The 18,246-nt window shown below is 39.8% G+C and overlaps 1 protein-coding gene across 2 annotated transcripts in view; it reads left to right on the top strand.

Annotated features, from left to right (window-relative positions):
• The window catches only part of Kcnq5 (potassium voltage-gated channel subfamily Q member 5), a 565,394-nt gene that overhangs the window by 431,437 nt on the left and 115,711 nt on the right, over positions 1–18,246 (top strand). For both annotated transcript variants that reach the window (XM_045156689.1, XM_045156688.1), the window contains exons 4-5: positions 4,927–5,102; positions 5,380–5,505. In XM_045156689.1, the coding sequence (XP_045012624.1) occupies positions 4,927–5,102; positions 5,380–5,505 (302 nt within the window). The remainder of the gene's footprint in view (positions 1–4,926; positions 5,103–5,379; positions 5,506–18,246) is intronic.

Below are 18,246 nucleotides of genomic sequence, written 5' to 3'. Positions count from 1 at the left end.
CATTTCAACAACTTACTTTGTTCAAATCTTTCCAGTCTCCTCGAATCTCAAAAATTCATCAATAACTCTTTCTAAGTGATTCAGTAAGTTGTGAGCTGCCTTCATAATAATGTATCAATCATGTTTTTACTGAGCTGCTTATAACCAATGCTGTTCCTTCAGTGTTTCCCATTTGTTCATATCTGTTTTCTTGAGGAAAGTAGACATGAGAGCTCAGGACTACATGCAATTTTTCTATGCAGTTTTGAGTTCCTCTTTATTAACTGTGCTCTCTCTTTCTCTAGCCCCATTTTCTCTTGATACGTCCATAAAAGTACCATCTGTTCTTAGAATCGTTTTATGCCTGCTTTATCCTCCTTGTACCCTCTCTTCCCTCAGTGCTTTATGCAATAACAATTTATTCTTGACTTGCTACACACCTGCTTTCACTACCAACTCTTGCACCTTTCCTCACCACCATGCCACCCTGAGTTTTCTTTATCCAAAGAATGACTTACCTTAGCTCTTAAAAGCATTGATTTGGGGCTGGAGAGATGACTTAGCAGTTAAGCATTTGCCTGTGAAGCCTAAGGACCCCGATTCAAGGCTCAATTCCCCAGGACCCACGTTAGCCAGATGCACAAGGGGGTGCACGCATCTGGAGTTCATTTGCAGCGGCTGGAAGCCCTGGCGTACCCATTCTCTCTCTCTCTCTCTCTCTCTCCTCCTCCTCCTCTCTGTCTGTCAGTCTCAAATAAATAAAAATAAACAAATTTTTTTTAAAAAGCATTGTTTTGGAGTCAAGTCTATTGCTTACAGATTTGGGGCCATGATTGTTTGACTACTGCAAGCCTGCATGTGTAAAGAGATAGCTGTACAATGATCTGCTACCCAGAGCCGTTAACTATATTAATGCATATTAGGGTTTCCCAGCCTCAGCACTACTGACATTTGGGGCTGAGTCCTACTTTAGCAGCAACCCTGGCTTCTAATCTCCTTCTCCATGGATGACAACCAAGCATGGTTCCAGCCACTGCCAAACTACCCCAGAATGTAAAATGGTTCTCCTTCAGAAACACTGATGTAAATCAAACATTTAGCACTGAACACAGTACAGAGTAAGGACTTGATGGATAGTCAAGAGGTAGATGAATAGTCATTGTTAATATGAGGCTCTAATGTAATGCTAGACCTTTAATTGCTGCTTAAGTTGTGAATGGATAAGAACATGAAAGCGAAGGCATCCAAATCCACATGAATATCTTCTAATATCCATATGCATAATGTGACTACTATTCAATGTGCTGCAAGGACTGTCTGTAGTTCCTACCATGTGCTAAAGTGGGATATCTTCACAAAATGCTTGTCTCCTATGTTTGAACAAATATTTTAGATCATTAACGAAATACACATCTTAAGCTACCATCGAACTTGATACATATCTACTCTAATTGTTCATGAGATTTGTCATATAAGCTTTAAGGGATGATAGCTCATTACTTTTTATTTAAAGTTTATGTTTGTTTTTATTTCTTTATTTATTTGAGAGGGATTGGGCACTCCAGGGCATCCAGCCACTGCAAAGGAACTCTAGATGTATCTACCTCCTTGTGCATCTTGGTTACATGGGTCCTGGGGAATTGAACCTGGGTCCTTTGGTTTTGCAGGCAAGCACCTTAACTATAAGCCATCTCTCCAGCTGGCTTATTGGATTTGTGTTGGTATTGTTTTGTTTTGTTTTGTTTTGAGATAGCCTTATGTAGCCCAGGTTGGCCTTGCTTGAACCCCTGATCCTCCAGAATCTGCCTCCCTAGTGCAGGGATTAGGAAAGCAACACCATAATAATAGTTTTTATTGCAGTAGAATTTAGTACTAAATTGTGATTTACCTTTCAGGTGTATTTTAAATTGATGTCCAAGTCATTGGGTCCTATTTTAAGGCAAGTGCCTTAACCACTGAGGCATCTCTGTGGCTAAGCCCTATTTTAAGTACTTGGGCTATAGCAGTGGTGGAAACCAAACAAAATAAACCTCCATTCTATTATATATCAAATAACTAACCTAATGAATATGTAAATAAACAGAAAGGTAAGGATTAGTCCTAACTCACACCTTAGCCTTGTAAACACCCCATGGGGTACTGACAGCAGAATCATAGTAGATGCCTAGAACCCAACCAGAAAAATTTTTGAGTGCATTCACAGCTCATCTATGATTTCATTTTACTAAACTCTACCTTCATCTCCTGATCTGAATTACAATGAAGGTATTAAATCAAATCTGTGGTTACCTTTGCAGATTTTTGTCACTTCAGGCATTTAGAGTATGATTCACTGTGTGCATAAGTTTTAAATTGTCTCAAATTAACAGTGTTCTTTTGCCTTCTCTAGTTTTTCTCTAATGAATGAACTTTATAGCATGCCTTTTGTGCTTTAGCCTAACAAATTGATAGCTGATTTTAAAAGAATGTGAATACAATATATACATTGTATACCTCTATTCTTCATCTGTAAAATGAAAACTGTAGAATGCGTAACTAATAAAAGTTTCATAATGATTAAGATAATCTCTTTAAAACATAGAAAATCCAGACACGGTAGTAATGTAATACTTTGTGCTGTGTTTTCTGTACTAGTAATATACATTCATTTACTTCTAGTGTTTAAATATTTTAACATAGTAAATGAAGTATTGTATCTCTTTATGTATTTTGTATATTTGAAAGGATACAAACTTACCATTAATTGAAAGCAAAAATTAATACCCAGCAGGGCCATATAAATCATGGGTTTTTTTTTGTTATTTTTATTTATTTATTTGAGAGCGACAGACAGGCAGAGAGAGAGAGAGACAGAGAGAGAGAATGGGCACGCCAGGGCCTCCAGCCACTGCAAACGAACTCCAGATGCATGCGCCCCCTTGTGCATCTGGCTAACGTGGGTCCTGGGGAATCGAGCCTTGAACTGGGGTCCTGAGGCTTCACAGGCAAGCGCTTAACCGCTAAGCCATCTCTCCAGCCCTATTTTTTTTTAATATTTTTGATTTATTCATTTGAGAGCAACAGACACAGAGAGAAAGACAGATAGAGGGAGAGAGAGAGAATGGGCGCGCCAGGGCTTCCAGCCTCTGCAAACGAACTCCAGACTCATGTGCCCCCTTGTGCATCTGACTATCGTGGGACCAGACGAACCGAGCCTCGACCCAGGGTCCTTAGGCTTCACAGGCAGGCGCTTAACTGCTAAGCCATCTCTCCAGCCCAAATCATGTTTCTTTATAAGTCACTGTTCTAAGAAGAAATCCCTCCCATGATGAAGATGATCTGCTTGTGCATATAACTCTCCAAATTGTTTTTCTGATTTCATATGACACCTTCATTCTCATAAAATCCCAATATTATAGAAAGCAATAATTTTGAAAGTGAAAAGTCCCTTCATTTACACGCCACCTGTTTCTTCACCCCTACAGATAAAGCATGGTAATAACTTGTACATATTCTCATTTGGCTGTCCTAGCCATATACTAATGCTTATTTCCACTAACATAAGATCGCGTCCCACGTCTGCTTTGCTTCTGGCTCCTAAACTCACTTAAAATGTCTTTGGCACCAGCATCAACATGTTTAGTACCTTCTCAAGAGCAAGAGCTCCAGGATGCATTGGGGGATCTTGAGCAACTCTTCACAAAGGCACCCACAGTATAGGTCTGAAGTCTAGATAACCCTCTGGCTGCTCCTTGCAATGCCAGTCACTGACCCTGTGTCTCCAACCACTGAGTGACCCCAGAAGTGTGACCAGGAGAGTGACTTACAGGTCTTGTCAGTCCACCTTTGCCAGGGCAGAGAGAAGGATAAGCCGAGCGCACATTCTTATACAGATTAATCCCAAGGATCACAGGAGCATTACAGGTGCAACAGCCTTGAAGTGGAAATCCTGTGTGGAGCATGGAAGCCCAGATGTGCACAGCCCACTTGAGACAGAAGGAAATTTCGTTTGAGGATATTAAGGTCAAGCTAAGTTTAAAACTGACAGGAGAAAAAAAAAAAAAAAAAAACCTGACATGAGGCCATTCATACCAACTTTATTTTTACCACCCTAAATCCACTTTCCCCCACCTATATTTATTCTTGGGGGATTAAATCCTCTTTTCTATGCTTTCACTAACAGTTAATTTTTTTTAGTCTCTTGTTTTACTACAAAAGGGCAGATATTTTTAAACCAACTATCAATATGTCAAGCGTTAAATAGCCATTCCTACTCAATGTGCTCTGTGCATAATTGCATACCTTGTTGTAACAAAGGTAATATCATTTGATTTATGTACCAAACTTTCACATAACTGGCAGACCAAGTGCATGTAGAGAGACTAAGAATTCAGATTAGTGGGGTCTCTGTTAAGCAGTAGGCATAGTTGCAGAATCTGCGTGAGAGAGTTTTTGGCACAAATGAGATGCGATCTTGTTTGAAAAGAAAATAAGAGACATGTCAAATCAAGCCAGTGGCGCACTGGAGAGTGGATAGGTTATCATGCACCTGTCCCATCCACGAGGGAGCCAAGGTGCTGGGGGCTGAGGCAGGAGCTCCTTGTCGCAGACAGGAATGCTAAAGAAACCAGAGCTAATGGCCCCACTGCCCCACACCTCCCTGAAATGCTGACCTCACTCAAAACTATTGTCCAGTGTGTTGAAACACCCGATGGTTCTATATAGCACAAATAAAACACAGCATGTGGCCCAGGGGTCATAGATAAAGCCACAGGCAGTTCCTGTCATCGGCCTTGTCACTCTTCAGTCATCTCGGAGCCTAACTAAGTAGTTCTCCATGACACTGGGGTTCGATGTGGGTTTACCTGAGACTCAAAATGGCTCAAGTGAACCCTTCAGAAATATTGTTTTGAGAAATAAAAATCCCTAGCCATGTGACTTATGGCTGTCTCAACCTGTCTTTTTCAGATACCATTGTTCTTATTGCTTCAATAGCAGTTGTTTCTGCAAAAACTCAGGGTAATATTTTTGCCACATCCGCACTCAGAAGCCTCCGTTTTCTTCAGATCCTTCGCATGGTGCGCATGGACCGCAGGGGAGGCACTTGGAAATTACTGGGTTCCGTGGTGTATGCTCACAGCAAGGTAGAATCTGCTTTCTGCATCTTCTAACAATTAGTTTTGAAATTTTTTTCCGTTGAGTGCAGTAATGTTTAATGAACTTACCACAAGTAGGTATTTCAGAACCTGGTTAAAGCAATTCAGGGGCATTATATATAATGCATTATTTAAAAAAAAAAAAAAACTTCTGTAAATATCCCAGAAGTGGTATCATGAATAGAATCATGCATTGTTTTTTTTTTCCCCCTTTTCAGAGATTTTTTTTTACTTCTAAAAATATTTCATTCCTTTTTATACCTAGGAATTAATCACAGCTTGGTACATAGGATTTCTGGTTCTTATTTTTTCATCTTTCCTTGTCTATCTGGTGGAAAAGGATGCCAACAAGGAGTTTTCTACATATGCAGATGCTCTCTGGTGGGGCACAGTGAGTATAAAAATCTCTTTTCATTTCTTGGCTACTATAAAATGTCTATACTGGAACATGCTTTTGCTATGGCTAGTCTTGAAAATGGTAACTTCTAAAAGGAGTCAATGTGAAAATAGACCATGTGTATAATGATCTGAAGAGTTTCCATGTCTTTATGGGCCAACAGATTCTGCCATTAATCATCATTTGTATTTTTTGGGTGCTAGACTGTATTCAAAATAAATATGATTTGTTTAAAAAAATAGTGATTTAATACTCTGGTTTCTCTTCAGATTACATAAATCTTTCACCTTTTAAAATAGTGATTTAAAAATCAATGGCTTATTTGTTTTAACTTTGTGAAGGACCTATTTAAGTAGATAACTGATGAATTGATGTTCCACTCCGCAAAACATTTATGGGGTGCTACAGAGGTGAATGGGCACTGAAGGGATGGCTCAAGAGTTAAGGCACTTGCCTGAACAACCTAATGACATGGGTTCAATTCTCCAGTACCCACATAAAGCCAGATGCACAAAGTGGAGCATGCATCCAGAGTTCATTTGCAGTGGCTAGAGGCCCTGGCATGCCCATTCTCTCCCTCCCTCCCTCCCTCCCTCTCTCCCTCTCTCTCCCTCTCTCTCCTTGCAAATAGATACTTTAAAAAGCCAATGGATGAGGCAATGTGCTATATGCTTACAATCCTAGCATTCAGGAAGCTGCAGCAGGAGGAGCATATGTTCAAGGCCAGCCCAGGGAAACACTGAAATCTTGTCTCAGATGAACAAGTGAAAACAATAAAAGTGAGCTGAATTAAAGGATGAACAGATGGCTCCACAGTTAAAGAGTTTGCCTGTAAACCTTAAGGACCCAGGTCTGATTCCCCAGTACCTATGTAAGGTGGTGCATATACATCTGGAGTTAGTTTGCAGTGTCTAGAAGTCATGGTGCACCCATTCTCTCCCTCTCTCTCTCTCTCTCTCTCTCTCTCTCTCTCTCTCTCTTGTAAATAATTAAGATCTTTAAAATTAAAATAAAAATAAAGGGAGATTGGTAAAATACATTTGTTAATCAATTAATAAGAGAAGGTTGGAAACCATCTTGGAGGTCAATGATTATATGTGCTTCATTTCAAAACTTTACGGTCAAAATCCCACTTTTCCAGGCTGGAGAGATTGCTCTGCATTTAAGGAACATGCATGCAAAGCCTGGTGGCCCGAATTCAATTCCCCACTACCCACATAAAGCCAGATGCACAAAGTGGCACATGTGTCTGGAGTTTGTTTGCTGCAGCAAGAGACCCTGGCATGCTCTCTCTCTCTCTCTCTCTCTCTCTCTCTCTCTCTCTCTCTCTCTCTCTCTCTCTCTGTCTTCCTCCCTCCCTCTCTCTCCCTCCCCTTGAAACCAAATAAACATATTTTTAAGTTGCCTCAGTAAATGTCTACATGAATGTGCTATTTGTAAGCAAGCATCTTGTTGGTTTGGTAGTCAAGTTTACAGAATCACCAGCTGAAGAGTCAGGCTACAGAATAGGGATAAAATCTTTGCTAAGCACATGTCAAACAATGCATTAATATCTAGGATACATCATGAACCACAGAAACTTACTTGGTGTACAATGTGTTCATGTGTATGAATGCAGACATTATAGCACACACACAGTGGTCAAAAGACAGCTTTGGGTGTCTGTCCTCACTTTCTACCTGTTTGAGTCAAGGTCTCTTGTTCACGTCTCCATATGTCAAGCTAGCTGCCTCATGAACTTCCAGGAGATTCTCCTGTTCCTGTCTATCTTTTTGACATACTTCGAAAATCTATCCAATCAACGACTGGAAAAAGATTCATTTTGTGTTTGTACCACATTATTTTACCCATTTTTGTGTTAATGAATATCTAGGCTGGTTCCATTTCTTAGGTACTGTGAACAGTATAGAGTTCTGCCATTTAACACCTATAAAAATGACATCCACACTCAAAATTGTCACCATCTTTGTCCATAAACTTGCTATGGTCTTAGGACCAGATCCCACATAATTGTTAGCCCACTTAGTAAGCAGTGCATTGATTCATTCCTTAATATGAAAATGTTTTGAGGGATCAGAATGCTATGAACAGTTACTGGCTTCAATCACGACTGATCAGACCCCAATATCCCTCTAAAAGTTGGTCTTGGGCTGCAGAGATGGCTTAGCTGTTAAGGCACTTGGTCTGCAAAGCCAAAGGACCCTGGTTTGATTCCCCAGGACCCATATAAGCCAGATGCGCAAGGTAGCACATATGTCTGGAGTTCTATCTGCCTCTCTCTTTCTCTCCCTCTCTCAAATAAATCAATAAAATGTTTAAATAAATAAATAAAAGTTGGTCTTGGGTACAGTCCTTAATATTTAGTATTTAAAAGTCAGTGGGACTCTGAGTTTGTAGAATACAGCTAGAATATTGATTATTTAACATTGATACTCTGGACTCCCAGTAAAGATTTCCATTTTTACAAAACCCAGCACTAAGAAGCATGTCAATTTAGGATGCTCCTATTTCCCCACTCAGTCTGGATACCTCAATAGTTACTAAGGCACACATTATATGCAAGTGTACAGTTTTAAAGATCATTGGGGTGCATTTTCCCATCATACTCTTTAATTACATGTAATAAACAGATTAATAGCCTCCATTTATTTAGTACTACAACCTAGTATATACTCTTTTTTATAATGAGTAGAAATAATAAACCCTCTTGTTTACTTTTTATGTTTTCTAAGCTTCAGACAACTTCATTAATGAGTCAGATAATATAAACAAGCCTACTTTAGACTTAACAAGACCTCCTTTTCATCCCTAGAAGCTTGACATATTAGAAGATTTTTTTACTCTGTTATCAAAGCTAGATATTTTTTAAACAAAAACATAATTAGGCCACTCAGAAACCTGTTATGTGCAGGTTAAACGTTAGTCAAAACAGTACTGTTGAAGTGCAGATCACTGAAAATATGTCACCTCTCCCTGGAAGTCACAAATATGACCTTTGAAAACCTGCTTTATGTGCTATTCTGGCAGTAGAAATTAGCTGGTGACTAAGCAAGGGTATATTAAGAGTTTCCCACACACTGTTTAACACACAATACAGCAACTCTTATTAGTAATGAGGAGAAGGGGAAGAATAATGGAAAGGGGGAGAAGGAGCAGCCAGGCTGAGCTCATGAACAACTAATTGCGGGGGTAAAGGTGCACCTCACTACCTCAGAAACTGGAATATGTTTGAATTATCTAAGAGAAGCAAAAACTAAATCTGAATTCAAACTATTGCTGTCAAGGCTGAGATGGAAGACTGCCTTCCCTGACTGGCAAGAAAAGCTTCTTGTTTTCTCCATGTACATAGTTTAGTCCACTAGGCACAACAGATTTTCATTTGTTCTCCGCAAGTGAAAGGCACTTCGAGAGTGTCAGATGACTGCCTCTCGTTCTGATTTTCTAACCTTCTCTTTTCAAAATATCTGGTGCTGTTTGTGGGCACGGAAAACAAAACTAATTTTATCAAATTAATGCTTTACCTTAGCATACAGAGTAATGGGCTTCATGATGGCATTTTCATATAGATGCTATTATTATATGTTATTTTTATTCATTTCTTTCCCCAACTAACATTACACCTGTACCCTCTTCCTTTCCTCTTACTCCCCAGTAGAACTCCTTTCTCCTTTCATGTCATAATATATGCTATTACCTTCTCTTTGTCCCTTTCCCTTCCCCATAAGGTCTCTTCCTCCCATCCCATGGCCCCCTTTCTACTTTCATGACCACATGCATGCACACATGTGCACGTGCACACACACACACACACACACACACACAAATTTAAATCTAGGTTTCACATATGAGATAAAACATCCAGTATTTTTCTTTCTGGATCTGGATTATTTTACTTAACCAAGTGTTCTCCAGTTCCACTTGTTTTCCTGCAAATATTGACAGTGTTGTGGGATTGTTTTTGTTTTTGTTTTTTTATAATACGTAACAGTGTAAAGGAGAAATCTACTCTTTTGTGTGCATCTCAATACAGTCTCCATCTGAAGTCCTATGCTTGAAGTGACTGCTTCAGACACATGGATGAATTTGTGACAGCTAGGCTTAGTCAAAGAATCCAGGAAAGTCATGTGAAAGGGTTTTATGTGTAATATAATGTGCTGTGCATTCAACATGTTGCACAAACAAATGTAAGCTATAAGCTTCATCTTCCTGCCGTAGGAAGTTTGTAGAATGAACAGGGATACCTTGGTCCTTGATAATACCAGGCGCTCTTCAAAGAATCAGACCTTATTATCAATAAATTTTATTTATTTATTTTCTTATTTATTTGAGAAAGAGAGAGGCAGGTGGAGAAAGAAAATGCATGTACCAGGGCCTCTAGGCACTGTAAACAAACTCCAGATGCATGTGCCACTTTGTGCATTCGAGAATCAGCCCTTCTTACTTTGGATTCACCAGTAGAAATGCATCTTATGAGTTTTTGTCTTTTACATTAGTATCAATACATTGAACCAAAGTAACCAATCTGACATGTTACTATAAGTGCATCACCTAAAGTTAGCAAGGCTTTATCTGGCCTATGAGAATCAGTGCAACCAAGATGTTACATTTCAAGAGCATTCTAGCTGCTAAACAAAGCTCACCCAGCCACAACCCACCAATTGCCTACGTAGGGTTAGCATCTCTAAGTCTAATGCCTGCCTGAATGAAATGCATTTATGAAACACTCTGCACATAAGCCACTTTAGAAAATGCTTCCCTAAGAACTCCATTAATAATGTCATCTCATACATGTGTCTGTTTTTAAAGAGAACTATTCCATCAGTATAGACACATTCTATTTAGAACAGAAACAAAAACAGAGTCAAGAGACCTGGTTTCTAGCCTCAACATTATGATTGAGTGGAGAATGGTACTGAACAATCTTTTAATATCTGTGTATAATAGAGATAATCATATTACCCAAGCAGAAATTTGCTGTGAGTATGAAATGAGATTAGGATATGTAGATGGTTTGCCAGGCACTAGGCAACTGTCAGCGAATACTATTATTACACATTTGAAAACAAGCTTGGAAAAACAACATGAATGATTACCTCCTGAGCTACCTGCCATAGCAGAGCCCAGATTATTTGATTCTCCCACCACGGGGTTGGGAGCGGGGGAGGTCTGATGCTTAACAGTCGAAGCCTGTTCTGAGCCTCTAGTTCAAGGTGACCAAATTTCAAAGCTAGCTGCCAAATTCTATGACCACCCACTGTCTGAGACCAGGTGCTTAGGAAGTAGCTTGTAGAGGAGAAGAGGAAAGACAGAAAGGACAAAGAAAGGGGGAGAGATGTGAAGAAAATAGAAAATTTTGACCCTGTGTCAATGGGCTTATTCATCCTCAAAGGAGTCCCTGAGAAGGAAATGTGTGACAGCATATTCTGAATTTGTTCATTTATATGCATTAAATAAAAAATAGCATGGAGCCTGACGCTGTGGCTCACGCCTTTAACCCCAGCACTCAGGAGGCAGAAGTAGGAGGATCGCCATGAGTTCAAGGCCACCCTGAGACTGCAGAGTGAATTCCAGATCAGCCTGGGCTAGAGTGAGACCTTACCTTGATTAAACAACAACAAAAAAAAAAAATTGTTCATTTCTACTTTGATGGGAGGAGAGAATAATCTTGATGATGGATTAAGTGCTGCAATTGAAAAAAAAAAAAAAAAAACCTACTTCTAGTCTAACCAGTGTTTGAATATGACTATGGCATCTGCCATCCCTGGGTTTTGTGGGGGAGAGGTTATTTTTCATTTGCTTGTTTTGTTTTTGGTTTTTGGAGGTAGGGTCTCCCTCTAACCCAGGCTGCCCTAGAAATCATTATGCAGTCTCAGGCTAGCCTTGAACTCACAGCGATCCTCTTACCTCTGCCTCCCAAGTGCTGGGATTAAAGGCTTGCACCAACAAACCTGGCACTGTTTTTTGTTTGTTTGTTTGCTTGCTTGCTTTTTGTTGTTGTTGTTTCAAGATAAGTTTGCTATATAGCCCGTGCTGAACTCAAACTCACAGTCTTCCTGCATCAACCTCCTAGATACTTGGATTTTAGATGAGCCATCAGGCCTGCTTCTATACCATATATTTAAAAACAAATGAAAAAAGGCTGAAGAGATGGCTCAGTCATTAAGGTGCTTGCAAAGCCTAATGACCGTGATTCAGTTACCCAGAACCCACGTAAAGTCAGATGCATGAAGACATGCGTGCATCGGGAGTTTGTTTGCAGCCGCTGGAGGCCCTGGTGCACTTATTCTCTCTGTCTGTGTCCTCTCTTCTCTCTATCTCTGCTTGCAAATAAATAAATAATAAATAAATAGAAAGAAAGTGATTTTTTTAAAAAGAGAAGAAAATCAACTTACATATGAATTTGCATTTGCTTTGTTATTCCTGAGGAAGAATTCTCTTTTACTTATTTATTTATTTATTTATTTATTTATTTATTTATTTATTTATTTATTCAAGGTAGAGAAAAAGAGAGAGAGGAAGAGAATGGGTGCACCCTACTGCAAATGAACTCCAGACACATGCACCCCTTGTGCATCTGGTTTATGTGGGTCCTGGGGACTTGAACTTGGGTCATTTGATTTTGCAGGCAAACACCTTAACAACTAAGCCATCTCCCCAGCCCATGAGGAAGAATTCTTTGTTGCTCAACATCATAAGATGCCCTCCAACCCACCTTGTACTTTTTTACCATAATTAGACCTTTATGCCAAATTGTACAGCCCATAGATTTTTCACAAAATACTTGCATGATTGTAGCTCAGTGATTGGAACACAGGGCAAGAACATGAGCTGTTCTTATCTGTTGAACTGCTTTCATCAAATGGTGAAACTGAAGAGGTACTGGAAACTACTAAGGACTGCTGAGGTGGAGGGATGGAAGTGAGATGTGCCTGTCCCAACGCCTATCCATCCTGCTATTCCTCAGCCCCAGATTGTATCTAGAAGCTTCCAGCCCAGATTATGATGTGTGGGGACAGACTGAACATTTTCACCTCACAAGAGTATCACTCAGTCTAACAACACCGAAAATGATGTTGGACCCTTTTCCTAAATTTTAACTTTGTGTTTATTAGTTTTTGTGAGTGTGTGTTTTTGTTTTCACTTGGCTTGACTTTTGAGGCAGGATCTTATCCTGTAGCCCTGGATGCATGGGAACTCACTGTGTAGCACAGACTAGTCTTCAACTCATGGTAATCCTACCTCAGCTTTCCAAATACCATGATTACAGGTATATTACCACCTCATCCAGCAAGCTTCAGTTTCTTAAAGTAAACTTAAAGTTTATGACATTCTCAATACCATTAATATCCTTTGCAAAAGTCAATGAATGGGCTAGAGAGATGGTTCAGCAGTTAAAGAACTTGTCTGCCAAACCTAATGTCCCATGTTAGATTCCTCAGCACCCAAGTAAAGCCAGATGCACAAAGTAGTGCATGCATGTGGAGTTTGCTTGCAGTGGTTGGATGCCCTGGTATGGCCATTCTGTCTCACTTTTGTCTCTCTCTCTCTCTCTCTCTCTCTCTCTCTCTCTCTCTCTCTCTCTCTCTCTCCCTCTCTCTCTCTCTCTCTGCTTGCAAATAAATAAAAGGTCAATTAATAAGAATCTTGGAACTTTTTAATGAAAATTGGATCTAGTCATCATACATTAGCAGCTGATTGTTTGTGAACTCTGAAATTAAATCAAAATCAAATTATGCTCATCTAAAAGTCCATTTCTTCTATTCTGCATCTCATCTCTTATACATATATCAGTAAAAACTAATGCTCACAGTATGGATAAGAAAACAAAGTTCGCAAAGTCTTATTCCACTTATTTGCCTATTCATGTAACTATTGTATTTGGTTTTGAATAAATAGAAGTTCTCATAATTTACCTCCTCTTCACTATTGACTAGGGTAACCCTCTTTCCATGAAACATACTTTGGGGGTCTACAGAACACCAAATAAATGTTGTTTAGAATCCATAGAACTATATTCTTAACCAATGTTTGAATGCTTTCAAAGAGTCAATGTGTTCACTCCCAAATGCTCTATACCAATGGTATTTGTAACCATAATGGCATGGTTAATCTCATATGATTGGATAAGCTGATGGCATGCACCAAGAGATGAATGGTTCTGTGAGAAAGGAACAGAATGTTTTACAAACTCAATAAATGCAAAAAAAAAATGTTCAAGTAAAACCACATAAAAACATATAGCTATGTGGAAAAAATATAAATATTTAGGACTCAATACTCAGATTTCTCCATGAATGCTGAGTTCATGCTATGCGTGCTATGCTAAAAAAATATATATAACCTGCTAAAAACATTAAAATTAATCATAATAGGGCTGGGGAGATGGCTAGTGGTTAAAAATGATTTCCTTCAAAACTAGCTGAACCAAGTTCAGTCCTCCCCAAAACAAAGTGGAGCATGCAACTGTGGTCCTAATGCACCTACAAAAGTGGGAGACAGAGCCAGGAGAATCCAGAGGTAACAGGATTCTTACACAAAAGTTTATTTTTTAATTATGTGTGTGTATCTGCATGTGCGAGTGGATGCATATATGTGTGTGCATTTGTATGAAGGTCTAAGAACAATCTCGAAGTGTTTGTCTTCTCCCTCCACCCCACAAGAGACAGGGTCTCTCTTGTTACTTTATTTTTACCACTTTGCCTCATGTGTACCAGTCCAGCTGGCCTGAGAGCCTCGGGATTCTCCTGGCTCCACCTCCCATTGCCATTGCATTGGAATGAAAGAAGCTTGAGCCACTTTGCATCTGGCTTTAGGTGGTTTCTGGGGGAATGGAACTCACACCAGCAGGCTTGCAAGTAAGGGCCTTCACCCACTGAGCCATCTTTCCAGCCCCAAGAAGGCTCATGTTATAGGGATTCAACTGAAACATATTCCTTTGAAATATATTTGTTATACAGAGCAAAACATACTGCAATGCATTTTTAGCATTGTATATATTAGGAAAGAATTAAATGCTTTGACTCAGAATTAGCCAAGTTGCATTTGGACAAGTAGAACTCGTTAACTATCCACAGCTTTAGCTCCCCGCCCTTCTGGAGCCAACCACCGAATCACCGCTGTCACTCTCACTCAGCCTGTGTGTGGTCATGAAGCATCTGCATGGGTAACCCAGCATGAAGAGAGGCATGGGGTCAGATTCTAGCTCTACTACCCACTGTTCTCAACCCTCACTTCCTATGGCCCTGTGCACATACAGAGCTGGCAAGGAATTCGAAAGTAGGGGGGTGATGGAGGTGCCTTGAAAGGAGGAATTACATTACTTATTTCATGTGGTATACCTAGTATTTTTTTTTAATAGCAGTATTCCATACTTGATTTAGGTTTTCCCCAAATCAACTCTTCCTCTTTGAGCTCAGGCAGCCCACATTCCTGTGTTAACTGTATACTATAATTAACAATCACCATCTGCCCTTATGACTGGGAACTGCTAAGGCTCTAGGCATGGGAGGAATTGCAATATGGAGAGGATGAGGTACAATAAAACAAGTCTCCTTACCATGTCAGGCCATCAAGAAACTGCTGGGCTCTTAGAAATCAGGAACATCTTTCCAGAAAGTATGTCAACTTTCCCCATCACCCAATTCCACAGTGAAGTCCAGATGTAATTTCCTCTCTGCCCCCTGCAGATCACCTATGCAGCCTCACCCAAGGCCTGGGGAATGTGCCACTTCTCTGGGATCTCCCAGATATCCTGGGGAATTGGTGTTTGTGAGGTCCCTATGTGGGCCAGCCCTTCTCTAACTCTGAACCTACACGAAACTTGTCTTTACTGTGTTCAGCTAGGGGAAGACATTTACTCTCTAGAAGGCAGAAAAGGTTTATTGCTTACCACAGGCATAGGAGGTTTAGCACCAAGAGGGCTGCTGCTTCTCGGGGTAAAGGGTAAGCTAGTGAACATCCACACAGCTATCACAGGAGAGGAAAGGGAAGAAACATGGCCTATTAGTTACTTTGCACATGGCTGCAACAGACTACTTAAAAGGAAGGAGTGCTGGAGAGATGACTTAGCAATTAAGGCATTTGCCTGCAAAGCCAAAGGATGCCAGTTCAATTCCCCAGAACCCACATAAGCCAAATGCACAAGGTGGCATATGTGTCTGGAGTTCGTTTGAAGTGGCTAAAGGCCCTGGTGTGCCCATTCTCTCTCTCTCTCTCTCTCTCTAACAAATAAAATAAAATAAAACAAAACAAAAAAGAAGGGAGGATTTATTTTGATTCATTGTTTCAGAGGATTCAGTCACGGTTGCAAGGCTTGGATAGAACAACATGGGAAGGGGAACATGGAGCAGAGAGACCTGTTCACTACATGACAGACTGTGGAGCATAGCACTTTAAGTAATGGGGGACCTGAAAGCAGAGAATGAGAAATACACCTGCTTCTGGCTTCCTCTTCCATTCCCTCATGTTCTCTCTAGCCCTGACCCCACAGAATGATGCCACTCACAGTCAAGGTGGATCTCTCCCCGTCAGTTAATCCTCTAGAAATGATCACACACGTGCATGCGCATGCACACACCCCTGTTCAGACTGTGCCCGCTTCATCCTCCAAGTAGAAGAGCTGTCCCTGTAACCGTGCTCTTGGCCCCATTTCCTGCACCTCCTTGGATCCCTTACTACATAATAAAACCACTACCTCTTCCCTCTCCAGATTCAAACTACATCCATGGAAGCCTTTTCTCATCACAAGTTTCTAGTTCTTTTCCTGCCACTTCCTCTGTCTGTTGCTGTCAAATAAATAAAAATAACAAAAAATTTTTTAAAACTTAGTTTGGACAGGAATTTATCAACCTATTTTTTAAAATATTTTTTGTTCATTTTTATTTATTTATTTGAGAGCGACAGAGAGAGAGGGAAAGAGACAGACAGAGAGAGAATGGGCACGCCAGGGCTTCCAGCCATTGCAAACGAATTCCATACACGTGCTCCCCCTTGTGCATCTGGCTAACGTGGGTCCTGGGGAATTGAGCCTCAAACAGGGGTCCTTAGGCTTCACAGGCAAGCGCTTAACCACTAAGCCATCTCTTCAACCCCTAAACCTATTTTTTAAAGAACCAGCACTTCCTTTCATCATATTTTTAATGGTTTTCTTCATAGTTCATTGCTTGCTGCCCTAATCTTGCTTATTTCTTTCCATCTGTACTTTGGGGTTTGAATTGTTTTTGTTTTTCCAAAGCCTTCAGAGAGACCATTAAACTATTTATTTGAGATGTCTGTGTTTTTATAATGTAGGCATTTAGAGCTATAAACTTCCCTCTTAAGACTGATTCATTGTGTCCCATAAGTTTTGGTATGTTGTGTATTCACTCTCATTCAGTTCTTGGAATTTGTTTTTGTTTCCTTCTTAACTTCTTCAGTGAGTCATTTATTGTTCAATCTTGTTCTGTTCAATCTCCAGGAGTTGGTGGATTTTATGTTGTTTCCATTGTTAATTGCTAGCTGTATTGCACTATAGTGGGGTTTAATACAGGGAGTTATGTCAATTTTCCTGGATTTGTGAAGATTTGATTTATGTCCCAGTATATGATATATTATACAGAAGGTTTCATAATCTGCTGAGATATTCTGTAGAGTTTGGATGGAATGTTCTGTAGATGTCCGTTATGTCTATTTGATCTGTGGTAGTGTTTAGCTCCATTGTTTCTCTATTTTCTGGTTAGGTGATCTGTCTATTGACAGTGAAAGTCACATACTAATATTGTGTTGGGATTTATATTTATTGCCTAGTAGATTTTACTATATAAAATTTGAGGCACCTGTGTTTGGTGCATATATGCTTAGGATTATATCTTCTTGCTGAATTGTTCCCTTGATGAATATAAAGTGATCTTCTGAATCCCTTTTGATTTAAAGTCTACTCTGTCAGATACTAGTATAGCTACACCTGTTTGTTTCCCATTTCTGTTTACTTGGAATATCTTTTTGCATCCTTCCCTAAGGTAGTTTCTATCTTTAGTGGTAAAATGGGTTTCTGGAAGTCAGCAAATGGATGGATATATTTTTCTGATCTAGCCTGTTAAGCTGGTTTTTTTTTAATATTATTTATTTATTTATTTAACAGAGAAAGAAGGAGAGAGAAACACACACACACAGAAAGAGAATGGGCATGCCAGGGCCTCCAGCCACTGCAAACAAACTCCAGACGTATGTGCCCTTTTGTGCATCTGGCTAACGTGGGTCCTGGGGAATCAAACCTGGGTCCTTTGGCTTTGCAAATGCCTTAACTGCTAAGCCATCCCTAATCTGTATCTTTTTAAAAGAAAACAATTATTATTTTTTTTTTGTTTATGTAAGAGTCAGAGAGAGAGAGAGAATTGACAAATTAAGTCCTCTTGCCATTCCAACTAAACTCCAGATGCCTTTGCCACTCTGTGCATCTGATATTATGTGGGTACTGGGGAATCAAACTTAGGCCACAAGCTTTGCAAGCAAATGCTTTTAACTGCTGAACCATCTCCCAGCCCCACTCTGTGTCTTTTGATTGAAGGGCTGAGTCCATTGATGTTCAGAGTTATAAATGAAAATTGTGAGTTAATCCCTGTCAAGTTGAAAAGTTTGTGGAGTTTGATGTTTTCTTGATCTTCCCTTGCTTTCGCATCTGTTTTAGTTTCAATTTTTTTTTTTCCCTCTGTAGCCTCTTGAAAATATTTAGCCTTCTATTCAATGCAAAGTATTTCA

The sequence above is a fragment of the Jaculus jaculus genome, chromosome 8, assembly GCF_020740685.1.
Source record: "Jaculus jaculus isolate mJacJac1 chromosome 8, mJacJac1.mat.Y.cur, whole genome shotgun sequence".
In the NCBI taxonomy this organism is placed as follows: domain Eukaryota; kingdom Metazoa; phylum Chordata; class Mammalia; order Rodentia; family Dipodidae; genus Jaculus; species Jaculus jaculus.
This window is presented reverse-complemented; position numbering and strand designations above follow the sequence as displayed.